Raw genomic sequence first — 20,313 nt, forward strand, 5'->3', positions numbered from 1 at the left:
GGAACTGTAATCTGCCAATGGGGACGTAACACGTGGTGGAACAAACCATAACATAATCTCTCAAAGACTATTACGGCCAATTTGTATATATCGTATATTGTGCAATCGGTCAATACCCTAACGCACTCATTCCTCTCGAAACCCTAATCTCCCAGGTCCCAAATATTGCCGCCCAAACCCTAGATTGGATGCTCCTCTTGCTCTCCCTTCTCGAGCTTTCAGGTTGCTCGTTGTTGGAATTTGTGTGTGGCTCATTTCCTTGACTGTTTCTTCGATTGCAATAGTTGTGGGATACGATTGTCCAGACACATTTCTCAATCGATCCATTCGCCAAAGAAACCTTCTTTGATTCTATATTTCTTTGGAAAAAGGGCCGATTTTGTAGAGATTTATATAGATTTAAGGAAAGAAAGCTTTTTTCACCCAAGATTTTGGCTAATATATATAGTTAGGAGTGTAAGAGATTAAAGGAGAGATTTTTTTTCTGGGAAAGGGCGATGAATTCTCTACAAGCAACGCACTTGTTTCTCGTTTTTCCTGCAAGAAATCTCCCTCGAGTCTTTGAGCTGGACAAAGGTAACAGATTCGCATGTCGAGTTAAATCTCCAAAGGTTTCCTCATGCCTGGTGTCGGACGCACAGCAGAAGGTGGAGACTTCTCTGGAACCGGCATCGAGGGAGAGCAAAGAAGTGATGGAGATGGAAAGGAATGTGTTTGTGGGAACGTATGCCCGAGCTCCGGTGGTGATCAAGAGTGGCAGGGGATGCAAGCTCTACGATGTGGATGGGAAGGAGTATCTGGACATGACGGCCGGGATTGCGGTGAACTCTCTTGGGCATGGTGATCAGGATTGGCTGAATGCGGTGGTCGAGCAGGCCAACACTCTTACTCATGTCAGCAATGTCTACTACTCAATTCCTCAGGTATGGTCAGAATAGCTGGGCTGTGATTTTGTTTTGATGAGATTCTTAAGAGACTACAATGGATTGCAGCTCGCCGGTATCATATGGTGGGAGTTGTTTGAGCTTATCTTGTACCATATTCTTTTGGCTAATTGATTATTAGGTGCATTGGACTCTTTCAAATCCATGCAGATTGCTGATAGTACTTTGGGATTTTGTATTAGATGCTAATTGACTAATTAATTACTTATTTGTTTGTTTCCTTACTTTTGTCTCTTAGATTAATAATACTTAAGTGCTTAGAAGAAATCTCTCTTGTTTACTTCCATGGTCATCTTCTTGGAAACAAAACTTTAGTATTGTTGGTGTTTTTTTGTGTTCTTAACATGAATCTATCTCTATGTTCTTGTTGCCGAATAACTAACTATTTTTCCTTACCCTTATACTTAGCCTATTTTTTATTGTGTAACTTAAGTGTAAAAATTCACTTTGTCCAAATTTCATAGTTATTTGTTCTTGTATTGTTAAAGTGAATATATTGCAGGTGACTCTTGGAAAGCGCCTCGTGGAGAGTTCTTTTGCGGACCGTGTTTTCTTTACAAACTCTGGAACAGAAGCAAATGAAGCAGCCATAAAATTTGCAAGGAAATTTCAAAGATTTTCACACCCTGATAAGAAACTTCCTGCTACAGAGTTTATTGCTTTCACTAATAGCTTCCATGGAAGGACAATGGGTGCTCTTGCCCTAACAAGTAAAGAACAGTACAGGTTACCCTTTGAACCTGTCATGCCTGGGGTCACATTCATAGAATATGGAAATAGTGAAGAAGCCAAGAAAGCGATACAACCTGGCAAAATAGCCGCAGTTTTTGTTGAACCCATTCAGGGTGAAGGTGGAATTTATAGTGCCACGAAGGACTTTCTACAGGCTCTACGCACAGCCTGTGATGAGGCTGGTGCTCTCTTGGTATTTGATGAGGTAGGCAGCCACAATTTTTGTTCACACAAACAATTAGATCTTTTCTTTTTGAAACTCTTATTGGTTGCATGCAGTAGCTCTTTGGGACATTATTTATTTTACATACTGGCAATTTGAATGTGTCGCTGGTATGTTCGTCCATGTCTCCTTTTTAAGAGTTTGTAGCCCATGTCAATATTGCAAAGGATGATTTGCTCTTAAATGTTCTAATTCAGTCAGGCACAAGCATCCATTTGGGTGTCATAGTTCCATGTATTAAAATAGTTGCTGATAGAATTGTAACTTAGTTGGAATCTATTTCCTTATTTCGCCATGAGATCAACAGAGTATGCATGGATTATCGTCAAATGCTTAGGATGCCACATTTGCTTCTACTACTTTTTCTTTTCAATCCTGTTCATATTCCTTTATATGCTTATATACACTGTTGGGAATCAAGCTTCTTATCGTGTTCTGGTTACATTCGTTTTTGCAGGTGCAATGTGGATTGGGCCGAACAGGTCATCTATGGGCCCATGAGGCTTTTGGTGTGATGCCTGATATGATGACCCTTGCCAAACCCCTTGCTGGTGGTCTACCAATCGGTGTCGTCCTCACCACCGAAAGGGTTGCTGCTGCCATAAGCTCTGGAGATCATGGGAGCACTTTTGCTGGTGGACCACTTGTTTGTCATGCTGCCCTTGCAGTTCTGAATAAAATCCAGGAGCCCAGTTTCTTGGCCAGTGTAACTAGGAAAGGACTCTATTTGAAGGAACTACTACTAAAGAAACTGGAAGGGAGCCCACATGTGAAAGAAATACGTGGTTTTGGGCTTATCGTGGGAATCGAGCTGGACGTCCAAGCTTCTCCTCTTGTTGATGCTTGCAGAGACGCTGGCCTTTTGGTGCTGACGGCTGGAAAAGGGAATGTAGTCAGGCTGGTGCCTCCATTGGTTGTATCCAAGGAGGAGCTGGAACAAGCTGCCGAAGTTCTAAGTGCATGCTTGCCTTCTCTCGACGGTAATACTTCTAACAAATAGCGGCTTCAGGATGTAAAATATGCATTTTGTATGTACTGTTGATGGTGTCGAACCATTTTAAATCTTGGTTATAAGATTCTAAATGTCCTTATCAATCTTGTGTCTCTTAGCAGAATATGAAACAATCATTTTATGTCCTTCAAAATATTACAAACTTCTTACATTCATAGGCCAAATATGTATACACAGTGCTGTCTTTCCATCTTGTTGGATGCATGGTAAATTAGATGCTTCTCAGTTGGGACTGGGTACAGTTGGCAACTTGGCATATCTGATCTATGGTGGAGTTAGGTATGCATAAGAAAAAGATTGGACTTCAAACAAGAAGCAATAGTTACAGATTGTAATTATTGGAATAATGAAGGGACATAAATGCAACAGAAAAGGGATAGATATGCTCCAATTGATGCAACAGTCCAAACTTATCAGACTTTGATGAAGTAGGAAGTTGAACATAGTGATGGATTGTTCCTAACTTTGCTGCATGCCAACTCATAGTGACTGACCATCAAAGGCCATGCCAACTAATACTTTGGATTTCTTAAATTGTATATACATTTTTTAATGAGGAATACTAATTTGTAAAAAAATAAATTAAATGCATTCTTGTAATATTGTTCTAAATTTAATCAAGATATATTAACAATATGTAGACCCAGCTGAGATAGATGACATGTTATCTTCCATAGACAATGATGAAGTCCAACATCTCAGGATCATAATTCAAACTTGAACTGTGCATTCATCAATGCATAAGGATCTATGAGTACAGTGAAGAGAGTTATACAGAAGATTCATAAAGGACAAAAAACCTCATTGGCAACTTTTGAACTGTGTGAGATCTATTTTAGGTTTGCTTTCAAATTTTAAGGATCATAAAGCAGTATAGTTTATTTTGTGCTCTGATGAGCAAAAACAAACAATGATTGGTTTATTTATTTTTTAAGAAAAAAAAATATAGAGTTTTGACGATACCAGTAAATAAAAGATTATTTTTGTAACTTAAATCTTGATCATCCAAATCAGAAAAAATTAAAATAAACAATATTATTGTGTATTAATGTACTAAGTTAAAAAAAGGAAGGATGTCGACAAAAGTATTCCATGAATATTGCTGCACGGAGTTTATTAGAGTGGAAAAGGACCATCGACTCCACCTACTTTGCAGTGTCAAATTTGGCCATCTCCATTTGATACCAACAGCTGCAGCCACATAGGGTTTACATCCCAGTGATGGTAAACACCAAACTTTGTCTGCATTCATCAGAAAGACTAATTACATATTATATTGATCTTTATATTTAACAAATTTATATTGAAATCCTTATAGTTATGAAATATTTAACTTTATTTATCCTAACATTATTTTTTAACATAAAAATGATGGGCAAAAAAATAATTTTAATATCTCAATTACGTTTTTTGGTGATGACGGATGACACGATACTATTGAGAGTCATGAATGGTTATTATGGTTGCGACCGATGAGAACGACGCAATAGTCGATGAAAACGCTAAAGACTTTTGTGGCTTCTTGCTAGGGAAGGAGAAGAATGAGGAGGGACGGCAATGATGAAAGAGAGGAAGAAAGAAGAGGAAAAATAGAACAACATAAATGTATAGCGGTGTTGTCCTTCGCTGCATCATTGTCGATGTGCGCAACGTAGATGCATCAGTGTCGATGCATATGCTGAGCGATCCTTTCGTCACTTTGCACCTACGTCAGCACCGATGTAGTTATCTGAGTGGCCCTTTCATCATTCTGCATTTGTGTCGATGTCGTAGATGCAAAGCAGTGTCGCTCTTCCCCACATCGTTTTCAGCATCGACGAAGATGCAAAAGCGGTGCTGCTTTGCATTTGCATCTACACTAGCGTCGATGCAGATGCCGAGTGATCCTTTCACCGCTTTACATCTGCATCGCATCGACATAATTATCGATCGACCCTTTTGCCATTTTGTATCTGCTCGATGTCAACGTAATTGCTGAGTGTCACTAACGCAAATGCAGAGCGTTGGCTTCTACGTTGTTATCTTCCTTCTCTCTCTGTCTTACTTATCGTCATCGCTTTTTCTCCTAATCCACAATAGCCATCGATGACCCCCAACAGTGATGTCATCTGTCACCACTAAAAACATAACTGGGATATAAAAATTATCTTTTTCTCCATCATTTTTATATTATTTCTTACGCATACTATATATATTCCATCAATAAAATCGATGATATTAGGATAATAAAGTTAAATATTTTACTTTTATAACTATAAAAATTATAATATAATTTTTTAAAAATTTAAAAATCGAAATACTTAATAGATCTAATTATATTACCCAAGAGGTCTAGCTACATTACCCAATTAGGTAATACGCAATTATACCTCCACAAGGACGGACAACCTCCTTTTGATCGGTCCCCTCTTTGTTGGAAACCTACTCGTTAGGCGTTTGACTCTTCTTCCTCCCATCTGCATCATCCAATTTGTCTCGGTTGACACTCTTCCCAAAATTATTTGACTCATTTGATTAGGCCGTGCGATATGTGAGCTAAATCTACTTGTTGAACTTTTACCACATTTGGCGTTGGGAGAGAATAATTACTCCGAACAAACAGAACAAGTTATTGCATGTGCAATCTTGAATTCATGCGGCTCTCTCCTTTCTTCTCCCACCGATTCACGCCACTTCCTCCTTCCTCTGCAGCACGATAAGCTCCCACGTGAGATGCGATCGCCCTCTCACGGAAGCCTCCTCACGATGAAGCGCTCGCTGTTGTACGGAGGCCGGAGGAGCGGCAGGAACCCCGTCTTCGTCTTCGTCTTCCTCTTCTCGGTCTTGCTTTTCGTCATGCTCAAGTACAACGAGCACGTTAAGTCGATGGCCGAGTACTCCTTCGGCAGTGCTACGGCCAAGACTCAAAGATTAGCCCGGCAAAAGCTCCATGTGGTTCAACTAAGTCGCATGGATGGTGCAGAAGAAGAGCAAACCGTGTCGGAGAGGACGGCGAGTGACTCAGCTGCCAAAGAGCGGCCGCAAGCCGTGCGGGTGCCGTCCGTCAGGAATCCGGTGCAGGAGCCGGAGCAGGCGAAGCCGCAGCGCGCAGTCCTCGACGTGCCGGAGAGCTGCAACCTCTTCGACGGCCGGTGGGTCTACGACGACGTCTCGTATCCCATATACAAAGAACACGAGTGCGCGTTCCTGACGGAGCAGGTGACGTGCATGAGGAACGGCCGCCGCGACGGCCGCTACCAGAAGTGGCGGTGGCAGCCCCGCGACTGCAACTTGCCGAGGTATAAATGAATCCACGATGCCCGATCGCTTGAATCCAGGAGACGCATGAATTATTTGGTTGCCTGTACAGATTTGATGCGAAGGTGATGCTGGAGAGGCTCAGAGGGAAGCGCCTCATGTTCGTGGGGGACTCGCTCAACAGGAACCAGTGGGAGTCGATGGTTTGCCTGGTCCAATCTGCCATCCCATGGGGCAAGAAGACTCTCACCAAGAACGCCTCCCTCAACGTCTTCCGAGCTGAGGTAGCACAAATCTGCAGCCAGAACTCCTGTGAATCTCTGATTGCAACTGGAGCAAGTCCTTGATGCCGTTGCACCGTCACAGGAGTACGATGCCACAGTGGAGTTCTACTGGGCGCCGTTCCTGGTGGAATCCAACTCCGACGACCCCAAGGTCCACAGCATCAGAAACCGCGTCATCACCAACTCGATCGCCAAGCACGGCAAGCACTGGAAGGGAGTGGATTACTTGATCTTTAACACCTACATCTGGTGGATGAACACGCCCGAGATGAGAGTCCTGTGAGCAGCTCTCCACCCGACATAACCTTGAGCTTAATGGCTGGTCCACCGATTAGCAGCTTCTTATTCTGTGGCGACAGGCGAGGAACGGAGTACGGCAAGGTCGATCGGCCCGTAGCCTACAGGAGAGTGCTGAGGACGTGGGCGAAGTGGGTGCGCAGGAACGTGGATCCCGAGAAGACGATGGTGTTCTTCATGAGCGCGTCCCCCAACCACATGAGGTAGGTCCGCAGCTGTACCTCGTCTCGGGTTCTCTCCAATCACTCGGGTGATGGCGACAGGAGTCAGGACTGGGGCAACCCGGACGGGGTCAAGTGCGCGATGGAGACGATGCCGGTGACGAACACGTCGCGGCGGCTGGCGATCGGCACGGACTGGCGGCTGTTCGCGGAGGAGGAGAGCGTGGTCCGGTCGATGCGGCTGCCGGTGTCGTTCGTCAGGATCACGGCGATGTCGGAGCTCCGGAAGGACGCGCACACGGCGGTGCACACGCTCCGACAGGGGAAGCTGCTGACGGCGGAGCAGCAGGCCGACCCCGCCACCTACGCCGACTGCATCCACTGGTGTCTCCCGGGCCTTCCCGACACCTGGAACGAGTTCCTGTTCGCCCGCATCGCTTCACGGCCATGGCGCACCTAAACACGCAAAACTTGTAATAATCATTATTACATCATTACACATAAATATTCAATTAAAATAAATGAAAAAGATCTTTGGAAATTGGATGAACTTAGATATCAACAAGAGCTGATGGTTCATCGAAGCAGGACTAGAACAGGGGAAGGTCTTTGCCGATCGATGTTGAATACAATAAGATACTGGCTTTGTCTGCTAGCCATTATTGAAGGCAGGTGATTGTGCTACGACACGCAGCTGCATATTATTTTGCTGGGTTGGGAGAAACACTTTTGGTGTTTTGCTGTGCGTCTTAACACTATTTTGAGTATAGACAAAGACCAAGAAAAGACTTGCAACTCACTTCATGGCTTGCGGAGTGGACGGCCAGTGACTTCATGAACATTCCAATTGCCTGCAACTGTGAGACACCCATCCGATAGCTTACTCATTCATGATAAGCACTGATTCATGAACAAAAAACATTACTGGCAGAGAAGATAATTACCACAAGTCAAAGGATGCCTCCGCTTGTCTCTGAAGCAAATCAGGCAGACCTGTGTGTGGAATCTGTAGCACATGAAAGAAATACCATATAGTTGTGCACGGAATATGAAATTAAAATGATCAATGAATAGGTTAAAGATGTACCATGTCTGATGAACCCGACCTTGTTCATAGATCTAGACAACCTTATGATCTTTCTGCAGCAAATGAGGCAAATCCACACAATATCCAGACTTCACCAGGAAGCTTTTGGTCTGGTTCTCATGAAAAATGTTGCATTTCTTGAGTCCCAAAATTTTAACCAAGTCATAGTCAGATTCCTGCAATCGAACATTAAATAAAACATGCTTCAGTGGAAATAAACCATTTAACTTGCATGATACAATCTCAGACAATTTGTAAAAGCCATTTCCAACTGTACATATGAGAACCCTACAATAGCATCTGCATGTAGAATTACTTCTCAGACCTGCAATTGACATTTTTACAAGTGTCTGAAGATTTCTAGTAGCACACCTCAAACTTTGAAAGCTTTGAACAGTAGATGAGCCTTGACAATGCCATCAACAAGAACTTCAAAAAATGGCCTTCACCCTCCAAGAATAGACATCATATCAAGTTTGTTCTTTTGCTGTATATGAGTGCCCAAATTTGGAATATGCCTTGAAGAAAATGAAACTTGAATATATCATCAACCAACACATCACAATAAAAGGCTCTTCAGATACATAATGATCCTGCAGCATACTGCCTTTGTGCCGATTTCTGCAGGCTTTTTAAACTTTATGAAGCTGACAGAAAACTTTGTTGTGTAGAAAACAATCAGAACATCTCAGAAAGGCTTTCTTGTATTTGAGACAGGTGACGAGTGAGAAGCCAGAGCAGGGGTAGAGGTGTCCGGGCACCCATTGACACGGGATCAAAGAACCTTACACCCAAAGTTATGGTTATTTTCACAACTCGAATCCTAATCACTTACATCACAAAAGAATAATCTCACTATGACGCAAAAACGCACCCTCTAAGCAAAAGCAGAGGAATATAACACAAATTAATTGCCACATCATTATATTTTGAAATAAAAATTATTTATTCAAGTGTAACAGAGCCAGCTCCGATGAGATCTGAGCCAATACAAAGGAGCTGCCTAGGAAGAGCTCGGCTAGAATCCCACAGAAACAATATCTCTTCCATACCCAGCCATACAATGTGCAGTTTGGTTGACTTGTGGTATGTTTGGTATATCAAGTCAAAATCTGTGCCACGACTTAGACCAATGACATTGTATCACTGTCTCTTCCGTCGCAATTTGGATAATGCATCAGCCAAGAGTGTTCCTCCTATCTCCAATTTTCAGATAATCGATACTCCGCTCATGTTCAAGATCTCTAGATAATTCCTGCACCAAGCAAAGTTCTTCAATTTGAAATTTAGAACATAGAAGAACACTGAGTCCAGATGGCAGATCACTCCAGAATAGAAATTTTGATCAACTGATGGAAAACATTATAGTTAAAAATACCATCCAATACAACTGAAGTAAGGTAATCTATGTAATATAATTTATTTTTAAGTACCATGTTCAACAGAAATATATAAGAACAAGTATTGATTAAGCACTTAACTCACCCTCTATGTTGACTATAATCAAGCTGAGCTTACTTCTCCACTTCTTTTGGTAAAACAGCCTTCCCTAAATAAACTTGCCGCATCTCTTCCCTCCATATCTGCAGGTATGGTGTTTATCGAACAAATACAGCAGGATGATATATTTGGATGGATAAATGGATAGGCAAACAACATAATTAAGAATCAGGGTGGAGTTACTACCATGTCACGAAATTCAAGTCGGATATGAGGCACATTTGTCTTATGGATATCATTCCCATCAGGACCTCTCCTATAGTAATTCTTCCCAATCCAATGCGACTACAAAAAACAAATCAACACATTAATAATATCAACTGAAACATCCAACATGGTAGTAACTGGCACTCCCTTTCATATTCACATTGCAAGCCTCAGTTGATGTGTTGAAACATATTCCTACCTTGAGAGCATGGGAAAAACCAGACTGGTAAACAGAATTTCTGGCAATTTCACACAAGTCACATGAGCTTAGCTTCCACACCTGTAAAAGAATAAGCAACATATCAGGAAAGCATCTGGAATATTTCAAATGGAGTGAGGCAGAATGAATGGATTACCGAAGCTGCAATACTGTACTCCTCCACCAAGGGTTCTTTTGTAAGGTGGATTTGTAGAGGGTCATCCGTTGAAAGAGAAACATTTAGACCTCTGTGGAAGAACATTGGCAAAGGATTTCGATGATAATCAAGAAACAAAGAGTTGTTGCTTAGAGGAGACATTGCCAAACCAATCTGATAGCAAAAGTTTAGCTCAATATTAGTTTGGTACATGCAGACAAATACTAGAACATAGTATAGCAAACTTTCTCCTCTGCAGTACAAATCCCAACAGCGAGTCTGAGAAGAAAAACATGGAAAACCTCGACTAAATCTAATTAGCCTCAATTACCTGAGCAAGATAATACAAGTACTGAAGGACTGGGGACTTTCTTAGATTGATCCCATGAGCAATATTATGAGCACACAGAAAAGTTGCAGCAAGGTGGTCAATGTCACCAGCCTGCAGATAACCAACATCAGTGGTTACATGCTTTTTATGTAAAAGTGATAAATTAACTGGTCCACAATAACATATACCTCTCCAGAATGAGGACGGAATTTGATGGTTGTCATGCCTTTTGACTCACGAAGCTGAAAGCGTAAATGGCAAGGGAAAAAAAAATCAAATTGGGAACAAGATGCAAGTTTTGAATGCGAGGATACATGGGTATATTATCTATATGGAACTATAAATAATAAAATGTCATCCAATTTCTTCTAGTTACGCAAAATAACCATTTTTTCTAAGAGAGGAGAATGGAAATATAACAAGAACCTTGTTCAGTGTGTACAGGTTAGCATAACAATAATATGCATAATACGAGAATGCAGGGTTAAAGACATTCGTCCATTGAGCTGGTGTCGGCATATGCTTTGTTGGACGTCTTTCAGGTTTGCTTTCATCATCCACCAAATCCAACCCCACAACCTGATAAACAGATAGCAGCAAATAATCATGATTTCCTGGAGGTCCAGGAAATAATTATTATATTGAAACCCTAAATATAAAGGACAAAGAAGAAAAATAATTTCAGAAAGCCAGACTAGTCTGACCCTGAACTAGAATATGAGGGAAAATGAATCAATTCACGAGACATATTAAATGTCATACTCATGCCACAACCATTGGACAATGGCAACAAAAAATGCCTTGCCCCAAAAAAATAATCTTAATTTGAAGCTAAGCAGAAGTTTTGTTCTGAGATAATATATTTCTGATCAAGTTTATGGGACTGTCAATATTGTAGGTTATCGATCAAGGGTAACATAAAAGGGAATGCTCATGTAAAATCTTACTAACTACAGTAATGCACCACCCACCATACCACAAGGACAATGCCAACCCTAACAAACAAAGCTATATCAAACAAAAAGTTAACATGTCAAGAGCGAAAAGCGATAAAACAAACAAGTACCTGTTTTAAGAAAACATGTAACTGAGGGTGTGAATCTGGGTCAACTGTAACCTCAAAAAGGGGAAGAAAAATATTGTCAAGAAGGTTTTGAAATGATGTAACTATACCCATTTCCTTGTATACATTGTATAGCCGTGGAATCTGCAAAGGATAAACAGTTGATCGTACTTCTTAATAATTTAAAAATTATGAACGGAATCAAGTAAAGATGAAGGTTAACCATATAGTTGTAAATAATATATCACCCAAATTATATTAAAACATAGGCCACTTAAGATGTCAAAAACTTGATTAGCACACTGCATAAATGATTTTTAGATCTCTGTGCATCATCTTGGAATTATTAACTTGTATAAAGCAAGCTATCAGCAATATAGCAACTTTAAAAAAATTTGAATATATCAATGCAGACCAAGATGCTAAACCTTGTGATTCATGCCTGATAACTAATAAACTAAAACATCCATCCCAGCATCATTAGGCAGATATTATACAAGCTTATAAAAATTAAAGTCATGAATATGTTTCAAGGTGAATGGCACAAATCAAGTCAAATCCAAACTTTCAACCTCCACTTTCTTAAAAAACTAATATGTTAGTCCAAGTCAATCTCTCATACCATGCATGTCCTAGTGTATTGAAGAGTTGCTTGGGAGAATTTGTCTTATATGATTATAGCTCGAGTCATGAACTGAGTTTAGAAAACATTGCAACTATAAAGCTTCTCTATGCACATTGCATGTGGCTAGAGCTCTAGAGTCAGATTCAAAGAAAACAAAAAGAACATGGTAATGTGTGTAACTTGAAAGATTGGTTCTTTTGAAACAAGGCAATATAAGTAATAAATGAGTAATAATGCCCTTTCAATTTTCACAATAACTATTTGCTTTCAGACCCAGCCTTCTTAATGTCGAGTTTCCTTTTTTTTCTTGTTACTCCTATTTTTCTTCTAGATAACAAACAGAAGAACCACCTAACAATTACTCATTAAAGATTCGACAACTGGTCAGCCAGTGTCTAACCAAGATAATATTTAAGGCATGGATGAAATTTGAAACTGCACATTCTTCTCGGATATGTAAGGCAACATCATTAGCACCTAGAAAAAGGGGAAACGCAATGCTGATCACAACCAAGGTTGCAAAAGACATAAAATTAAGTTGAATAACTTGACTTCCGTCTTGTTCTAGTAACACCTTAATACATAGTTCAATACAAAATTGTACAAAGAAAAATACTAGTAGAGAGAGGTGGTAGCAACTACCTGAATTAACCAAACAACATTTTCACTGTACAATTCATTATTCACAATCCAACTAGCAAGTTGGTCCCACTCGCTTTGTTTCCTTCCATATATTGATAACCTATATTCAGCCATCTGAAAGAACATGATGAGGATAGATCTAAGGGTAAAAAAGATCATGCATCAAACGAAACTGATATATTATGTTGCAAAGTACTTAAAGTAGCTTCCTCCCCCAACACTGCAGTGAAAGGAGTCTCATAGCTCTCTCTATGTGTTTTTCTAACGAAATAGTGTAACAAATTTTTTTTACATTCATTCGGATTTTAAAAAAGATACGAAGCAGCATAACACAGGAAACTATCCAGAAGAACATGTATGAACAAGGATGCAGTCATGCATGTATCACTAGTTCATGTATGCAAGAAATTAGGGATGCATGTATCACTAGTTCATGTATGCAAGTAAAACTAGTTCATGTATGCAAGAGATTAGGGATGCAAATACTATTCCTGGTTAACAAAAAAATTGTCATATAATAATGAATCAGAGTTCAAGATCTGTTATAGCAAACCACCTGGTATTTACTAGCAGCAAGGTCACAAAAAACTTGTTTTGTCAGCTCAGCCAGGAAACGCCCTAGTATAAGGACAATATAAAGTGTGTAAGTTACAATATAAAGTCTGCATCAAGTATTAGGGATCTACTTTACTGAAATCATGTAAGCATCAAACATGACTCAACCAATATATCAAATATAAATAAAGTAATTGAGATCTTAAATCAAACTTAGCTAGGCTAGAATTGCACTAAAATAAATTGTGGCCAACAACAATGAATACCTTGTATGAGATTATCCTGCTTCAGAAAAATCTCCCTTAGCCTACTTTGGCCACAAGGATTGTATTTAAGGTTAAACTTGTCAAAACGATGAAATGTGCTCTTGTCTGCATGGACATCTAAGAGATCGACATTAAGATCATACCTGTCTCACAAGACAAAAAACATGTTCTTGTTAATTGTATAACAAGAAAAGGCTTGAAAATAGAAACTGGTAGTAGACATAGTACCCAGTCAAGTCCAAACTCTCAAAAACCTCCTTTAGTGTCATATACGTTCCATCTCTAAAAATCACAACCTAGAACAAACCCGACTGAGAAATCAAATTCAATTTAACAATAAGGCAGTCTAAGTTTCCAACTATTCACAACAGGTCCTTTTTTTCCAGAAAGAACAGCATAAGAAGACAGCAAGAAGTTAACCTACAAACCTCATCAGGTTCTTTCCTCAACTTTGACTTTATAAATCTCAATAGATGCTTCTGGTTCATGCATGCTGAGTGATGAACATGGGTGTCAACTTTCCTGACATTGTAAAAATCACGATGTGGTGCACTTTTCTGTGCAAGAAATTCTCTATCCGCATTGAGCATCAAATGAAGATTAAATTTCTGCAAAGAGATATTGCATTTAATATATCAAAAAAATAAAACAAGTATAACCAATATCCAGCCATCAGGTCTTTATGAAGAAAATTGGATTGTACAATTGAACAGGTACCTTCTCAAAATAATGTACAACAAGGAAAAACATCAGTGTACCTGCTCAAGAAGAACCAGACGGTGATGGCATAATGTTCTGATATTTCCAGCTGCAATTACTCGGAGAATATGATGCAAGTCCGTAAAAAATGTTGTAGCATCAGCCACAGGAAAAAGTCTTTCCTTTGCTGAGGCAAAAAATAGAATATTCTGACTCAAAATAATAACATGGATAGGCAACAAATGTTACAAAGTTAAGCTTTAGTCAGAATTCTTACAATCTTTACAAGCGTAAACATGAACAACCCCATCTACCATACAAAATACATGCTGACACACACAACAAAGAGAATTGCTTAAGATTTTAGAAAATAAAGTTTAAAGACTACACATGGAAAAAGGCTTACATTGGTTTTCTGCTCAGGCATATAGAAGAACGGATTAGGATTAGCCTTTGGTGTACTAGGGTCGGTTATGACTTCTTTCTCCCAAGGAGCACGTTCCTCTCTAAAGACATAAGTTTCTCGCAGCTCAAGACAGTTCTGGAGAATTTTGTAGACCTCAGCTTCATCAGCAGATGGTGTCTCTATGTTAAAAGATCACAAAATGGAAAATAGATTAGGCTAGATACCATACATAACAGGGAAGAGTAACAAAACAAGTTGTGTCCACACCTACTCATGTATGAACAAAAAAAAATATCTAAGTTTCATCATGAGACAATTATCTTAATGACAGCGGCTTATATAACAAATATTTGTCAACCTCCACAACCAAATAGATGACCATATATTAGTAGGACTTAAGAAAAAAATCCAACAATTTAATAGCATCTTTGATGTTGACGATTGTGTTCAAGGATGGAACTTCTGTTTTCAATTTTGCATCATCTATGCAATTTGAGAGGATACTACCTAAACAATATTCACATTGCATGAACAAATAATTGGTCTGAGAGGATAGAAATTCTGCATATATGTTTGATTGATCATTAGATTATCAAAGATATTTTACAGGATAGAAATTTCCCTCTTTAATTGGTCTTCATTGTGGATATTCCTCATTGCCTTCTATGCTACCACCTACATACATCTCAACATCCACATTGTTTGGACATACTTCTATGATATGCTATTATCTTCAGTGCATTTTGACCAATGAAGCATAACTTGCCTAATAAGTTACTTTCAAATTTTTGCTTATATTTAAATAGTCCTCGATGCTTACGCAGAACAGTGTTCCTTTTCATGTTCACGTTGTGAGCTATCATCCAATGGGACACTAAATTATCTACCCGCTACATTGGAAAAGGAGGGTTCATTTCTTTCTTCATCTTTCAGTCTGTCGCTGAGCAAATCTAACAAAAAACAACAGTGAACAAGGCTTCCCTGGGAAAGCCAGTGTAGCATAATACATCTATTATTAGATAAGGTAAAAATTAAGGTACAAAGGAACATTTAGACTACAACAAATAGAAGTCATAATTTTCCAATTATTGGGGATCATCAAAGTATCTCTAGTTATATCGAGTATTCTGGAGTCTTAACAACTATTCATTGTTTCTAATAGAATAACAGCTAGACTGATGCACTAAATAGTAAATATATACTTGACACCTTTTTATTGGGTTTCCAAGGCCAAGGCCATCACCAGTATGTCACATTGCTCAAGATCCTATCAACAATATCTATCTAGATATCAGAAAGAACCCCTATCAACAATGACAAACGATTTTGGAAAAGTGCTTCTCGAGATATGAAATGAAGAAAGTAGTTAGTTCCATCAACTTACCTCTGCTTGTTTGTAGAATGACAGACTTAAACAGGCTAGAACAAAAACAACAAAAGTATATGAAATATATGAAGTCTGAGGGAAAGGAGGCCATACCAGTCGGGGTAATTTTGAGTCTGACAAAGGTTTCTTGTTCAGGCTCTTTTCTAAGAATATCGGCTGCCACTGGGTCAGGTGGTACACCATGTAGATCACCAGATACACTATGAGATCGAATCATGCTCGATGCAGTTAAGGACTTTGGATCCCCATTCACAGCAATATGATCAGGCAAAGCTTGGTATAAGCTCTTACCTTCTTCCCCCTTTTCACAACACATTAAAAATACAATCAGAGATCACCCAGCATTACAGCAAAAAGAAACTGAAAACGTATTGTAAGAGTTATAAATAGGATATCACAGAATTTAGACAAGAAAAAAACAAGTGTTGACTTAAAAAAATCAAGAAATATACTGAAAAACACTATATATATATATATATATATATATATGTGTGTGTGTGTGTGTGTGTGTGTGTGTGTGTGTGTGAAGATTGTAAGATCACAACCACATTAAGGGAAAGCATGAATCAGAAGTCACAAAATTGTGACAGCACTAGTAAAGTGCCATTGAAATGCTAACTTTGTAGCAAGTTAAGACCCGTATGATAAGAACAAAAAAAGTTAATTTAACACAAGGTCTAACAGGACTTAAGGAACAAGGATCAGAAAAATCCATATATTTGAAAAAAATATAAACCGTAAAATGCACCAAAGAAGTAAAACCGAGAAAGATAGGTCATGAAGTAAGCATGAAAAGTAGTCCTAGGGAACAGACACCAGAAAACCAGTCGTCTGGAACCAAGAAAACAAGGGGTAAACTTAAGAAAAGCCTGCAATATATAGTGATGCAAACAGACAAAATTCTTACTGCAACAACAATATATGGATCTTTTGCATAAAGATGTCTGTGGTCAGACTACATGAATCTTTTCGCGCCACTGTGTCTTAAGTAAAGAAATATCCCCAAAATCAACAACGTTCATATCTTTTTTTATTATTTATACTAAAGTTTCTTATCACTGGCTACCTCTCCTCATACCAATGGTCTTAACTTACCTTGTTTAATCACGATATCAGCTGTCTTACTTTGAACATGTCCATAATATTTGAAATGGATTGATTCCCCTCATTTTATATTCTATCAAGACTTTACCTAATTGTCCGTAAATAGAAATATTTCTTATTCTATCTTTTCAAGCATTACATAGTATTTACATCCACCTCATATCATCATCTCAGCCACACTGCTTTTGTACATGTTAGTTGGCCTTAAAACTGTATTATAAAACCTCTGAAGTAATATTTGTAGCTTCCACCAAGTCTAAAATACAAGTCTCAAATGAAAGTCTCTAGGAAATCATGTCAAAAATCACAATGAGAAGGCAGAAACACAGAAATTCTGTAGTTTTTTAACCTTAGTTATAAAACATGGACCCCCTGATTACTTGTTCTAGCAACATGATGACAATGTACTTGGCAATATACCCATGTATGCGCTCATGTGTAAACCTTGATGCATGCTCAGGCACGTGAAAGGAATAGGCAGGTTGCATGTGCTTTTCCAGTCCCCAGATGCTACATGATAGGCACATAGCTTGACCATCTTAATCAGATAAGTCTCTTAGATTTATAAACAGTGTGTTCTTTGTGAAAAGTACCAGACAACAATTCACTCCGAGTGACTGTTTTTGTCAAAAATCCTTTTTATATTTGAGTACGGAATCATGTTGTGTAATATCAACATTTATTGGAAATGTAAAAGCAAACTAAAAGAAACATGACTACAATAAAAAATAACTACTAAAAGACATAATCATTACAACAATGAATACATGAATGAACTCACTATAATTCCATTTGCATGCAAGTAGGCATTGTCAAGTTTACTATCATTTGGCAGATTGTCTTCTTCCTCTGATCCCTCTTGGCTCTCGAAGGCACTAGCACTAGCAACAGGTGATTTAGAAGTCGACCTGATGCCATGTCCACCTCTTTTATTTGAGATTCCATGAAGAGACTGCACATTACCTGATGCATCACAAATGGTTTGCCATTAAACCCATACAACAGAAAACAGTCACATAGGTAATCTCATGCAAAAATTTCTCCCCCAGAAAGAAACCAAAATAACAAATTGCTAACACATTTAAATGGATGGAAGTCCTGATACAAATCAAACAAGAAAACAGAGGCCAAAGAATAAGAAGAGATTTGAATAAATCAATAAAACAAAAAGAAAAGGAACATCAAAAGATCAGGATTGATGGCTTTGAGGAGTTAATTGCCCTACTTGATTCTACGTGTTTGTACTTTTGGCCATACACATCCAGGCACAACAAAACCCAACTCAGTAATCATATACCAATAAAGCCAAAAATTTTAATTGGGTATTCTACACCAGCCTATGGTGGGCTCAAAGTCCTACTTAAGGATCAAAAAACAAGAACAGAAAATGCCCAAGGAGATATGGATGCAAGAGTTAGAGAGGCGTTCTCCATTCCAAAGGGATGGCCACAAATTGTAGCCAATAACAGTAGCATCACTAGAGTGTTGAGATATTATATAGGCAGAAACTTCAGGTCGAATAATGGATACTCATTTATTCCACAAACACATAACGGAAAGAAAGAAAAGAGAACCCAAATAAACAGCTGATATTTATGTCTTATGGATTGCATGTTTGCAATTTCCTTGACAAATTTAAACTTCTTGATTAGCTACATCACCAGAGTCACCAAATTACTTACTGTATCGTTACAAAAGCACGTACTATTAATCACAAGTCTAATTAACATCGTTCTAACCAATGAGTTTGACACAGTAAGCCTCAGATGATTCATCGCGTACATAAAACAACAGTTTTTCTAAGCGTGAAAGATGATATCCCCTCACTCCGGAGAGAAAACAGAGAACAGTGATCCATAAGTACCTTCCGGGACGGTTTGCAGGCGAGGCAGCCCCACAGGAATCGGAAAGCCCCGTGAGTCTAACTCCGCTGCCGCTGCCTCTTCTTCTTCCTCCTCCTCCTCCTCCACCTCCTCCCCGTCCAGCGCCGTCGCCGCCATCACGTCCGGCAGCGACGCCGAACCCCAGCCGCGTCGGTCAGACCCGGACCCACTTCGCCGGTACCCGTACCGGCCCCGCCTCAGCAGGCCCCGCTTGGGCTCATCATCGTCATCGCCACGGCGATCACGGCCGCGTTCCTTCTCGACGGCGCGGGCGAACTCGAGGAGCTGGCCGAGGGTTTTGCGGTGCACGTAGTAGGCAGAGACGGCAACGAAGGATGCGCCTACGAGCGCTGCGACGGCGAGATGGAGGGCGTACGCGTCCATGTAATTTTCCTTGGAATCGCCTTCCAAGTCTCGTTTCGGCTTCACCAAAACCCTAAAACCAGAGGAGCGAGGAGAGAGCGAGAGGCAACCGAGTGAGGGGTTTGGTGTTTAGAAGAGGAAACAAGGTAGCGAAGGGCAGATGTATTTATAGACGCCCGAGAAAGCAGGGGAGACAAGGGAGGCGCACATTCCGGTGGTACAAGACGTGGAAGAGCCAGAAAACGAATAAGATGCCGATGGCGTCGGCACCGCACCTCCGCGATTCTCGAATCGGATTTAAAACAATTAAAATTAAAATTAAAATAATAAAAATATTCTTCTTCTTGTGATGTTAAAAAATATAATATACTAGTAAAATTAATATATATATATATATAATACATATTTAAAATAAAATAGATGGATTTTCCCAAAAAAAACACTCCTCTTAGAGGTTACTATAGATAACCTTATCTTTACTTATTATAATCTTATTTTTATAAAATTTAAATATTTTTAAAATTATCTTTTTCATAAATAGATTTTATTCTTTTTCTTCTTCTTCTTCTTAAGGATAGGGTAAGTAAAGCAAGACCTAAATGCAAGCTAAGGGACGATGATTATGAATTATGAGAAGCGATTAAGATATAAGTTAGGGGCGACGATCGATTACAGGGTGCATCAGTAGGGTGTGTAGGTGTGGAATGTGTGGAAGGAAAAAAAAAGGAAAAAATCAAAATTATAAAGGTTATAAATAATAAAATATTATTTTATTAAAATTTAAAAATAGATTATGAATAATAAGAGTATTATTAATACTAAAAAAAGCTCTAAATGACTCTTTATAGTATTTTTCTAACACTTTAACTATTTCATTTATCTTTTCAAAATACTCAAAAAAACAATCAGTCATCTACTCATGCTTATAAATCGATTTTTAATCTTAATT

General features: G+C 39.1%; 3 protein-coding genes and 1 long non-coding RNA gene across 5 annotated transcripts; 2 read left to right on the top strand and 2 right to left on the bottom strand.

The window, feature by feature from the left end:
* The first annotated feature begins 116 nt into the window (after positions 1 to 116).
* LOC135597750 (acetylornithine aminotransferase, mitochondrial-like) lies at positions 117 to 3,066 on the top strand. Its single transcript, XM_065091166.1, has 3 exons — positions 117 to 923; positions 1,447 to 1,881; positions 2,357 to 3,066. The coding sequence occupies exons 1-3, from the start codon at positions 498 to 500 to the stop codon at positions 2,897 to 2,899; spliced, it is 1,404 nt and encodes a 467-aa protein (XP_064947238.1). The 5' UTR covers positions 117 to 497; the 3' UTR covers positions 2,900 to 3,066.
* A 2,374-nt stretch (positions 3,067 to 5,440) lies between these two features.
* LOC135597753 (uncharacterized) lies at positions 5,441 to 6,025 on the bottom strand. Its single transcript, XR_010481402.1, has 2 exons — positions 5,887 to 6,025; positions 5,441 to 5,801 (listed from the first exon to the last, which is right to left on the bottom strand). It is a non-coding gene; the product is annotated as an uncharacterized LOC135597753 (long non-coding RNA).
* LOC135597752 (xylan O-acetyltransferase 6-like) lies at positions 5,624 to 7,350 on the top strand. The gene is made up of 5 exons (XM_065091169.1): positions 5,624 to 6,189; positions 6,261 to 6,432; positions 6,515 to 6,711; positions 6,792 to 6,932; positions 6,993 to 7,350. Exons 1-5 carry the CDS (start codon positions 5,624 to 5,626, stop codon positions 7,348 to 7,350), a joined length of 1,434 nt encoding a protein of 477 aa, XP_064947241.1.
* Positions 7,351 to 8,875: 1,525 nt separating this feature from the next.
* LOC135585232 (AMP deaminase-like) lies at positions 8,876 to 19,636 on the bottom strand. Of its 2 annotated transcripts, XM_065091168.1 has the most exons (20): positions 18,983 to 19,635; positions 17,900 to 18,081; positions 16,108 to 16,315; positions 14,628 to 14,806; positions 14,499 to 14,550; positions 14,281 to 14,408; positions 13,951 to 14,130; positions 13,751 to 13,818; positions 13,523 to 13,665; positions 13,258 to 13,319; positions 12,702 to 12,815; positions 11,438 to 11,578; positions 10,798 to 10,950; positions 10,560 to 10,613; positions 10,372 to 10,482; positions 10,041 to 10,214; positions 9,884 to 9,964; positions 9,664 to 9,762; positions 9,463 to 9,560; positions 8,876 to 9,232 (listed from the first exon to the last, which is right to left on the bottom strand). In XM_065091168.1, exons 1-19 carry the CDS (start codon positions 19,383 to 19,385, stop codon positions 9,492 to 9,494), a joined length of 2,601 nt encoding a protein of 866 aa, XP_064947240.1. In that variant the 5' UTR covers positions 19,386 to 19,635; the 3' UTR covers positions 8,876 to 9,232; positions 9,463 to 9,491. The 2 variants fall into 2 exon arrangements, 1 of the variants encoding a protein (XP_064947240.1); XR_010481401.1 differs by lacking the exons at positions 8,876 to 9,232; positions 9,463 to 9,560; positions 9,664 to 9,762 and having other exon boundaries at positions 10,041 to 10,131; positions 18,983 to 19,636.
* Between the last annotated feature and the right edge of the window lie 677 nt (positions 19,637 to 20,313).

This window comes from Musa acuminata, chromosome BXJ1-11, assembly GCF_036884655.1.
Source record: "Musa acuminata AAA Group cultivar baxijiao chromosome BXJ1-11, Cavendish_Baxijiao_AAA, whole genome shotgun sequence".
Lineage (NCBI taxonomy): Eukaryota > Viridiplantae > Streptophyta > Magnoliopsida > Zingiberales > Musaceae > Musa > Musa acuminata.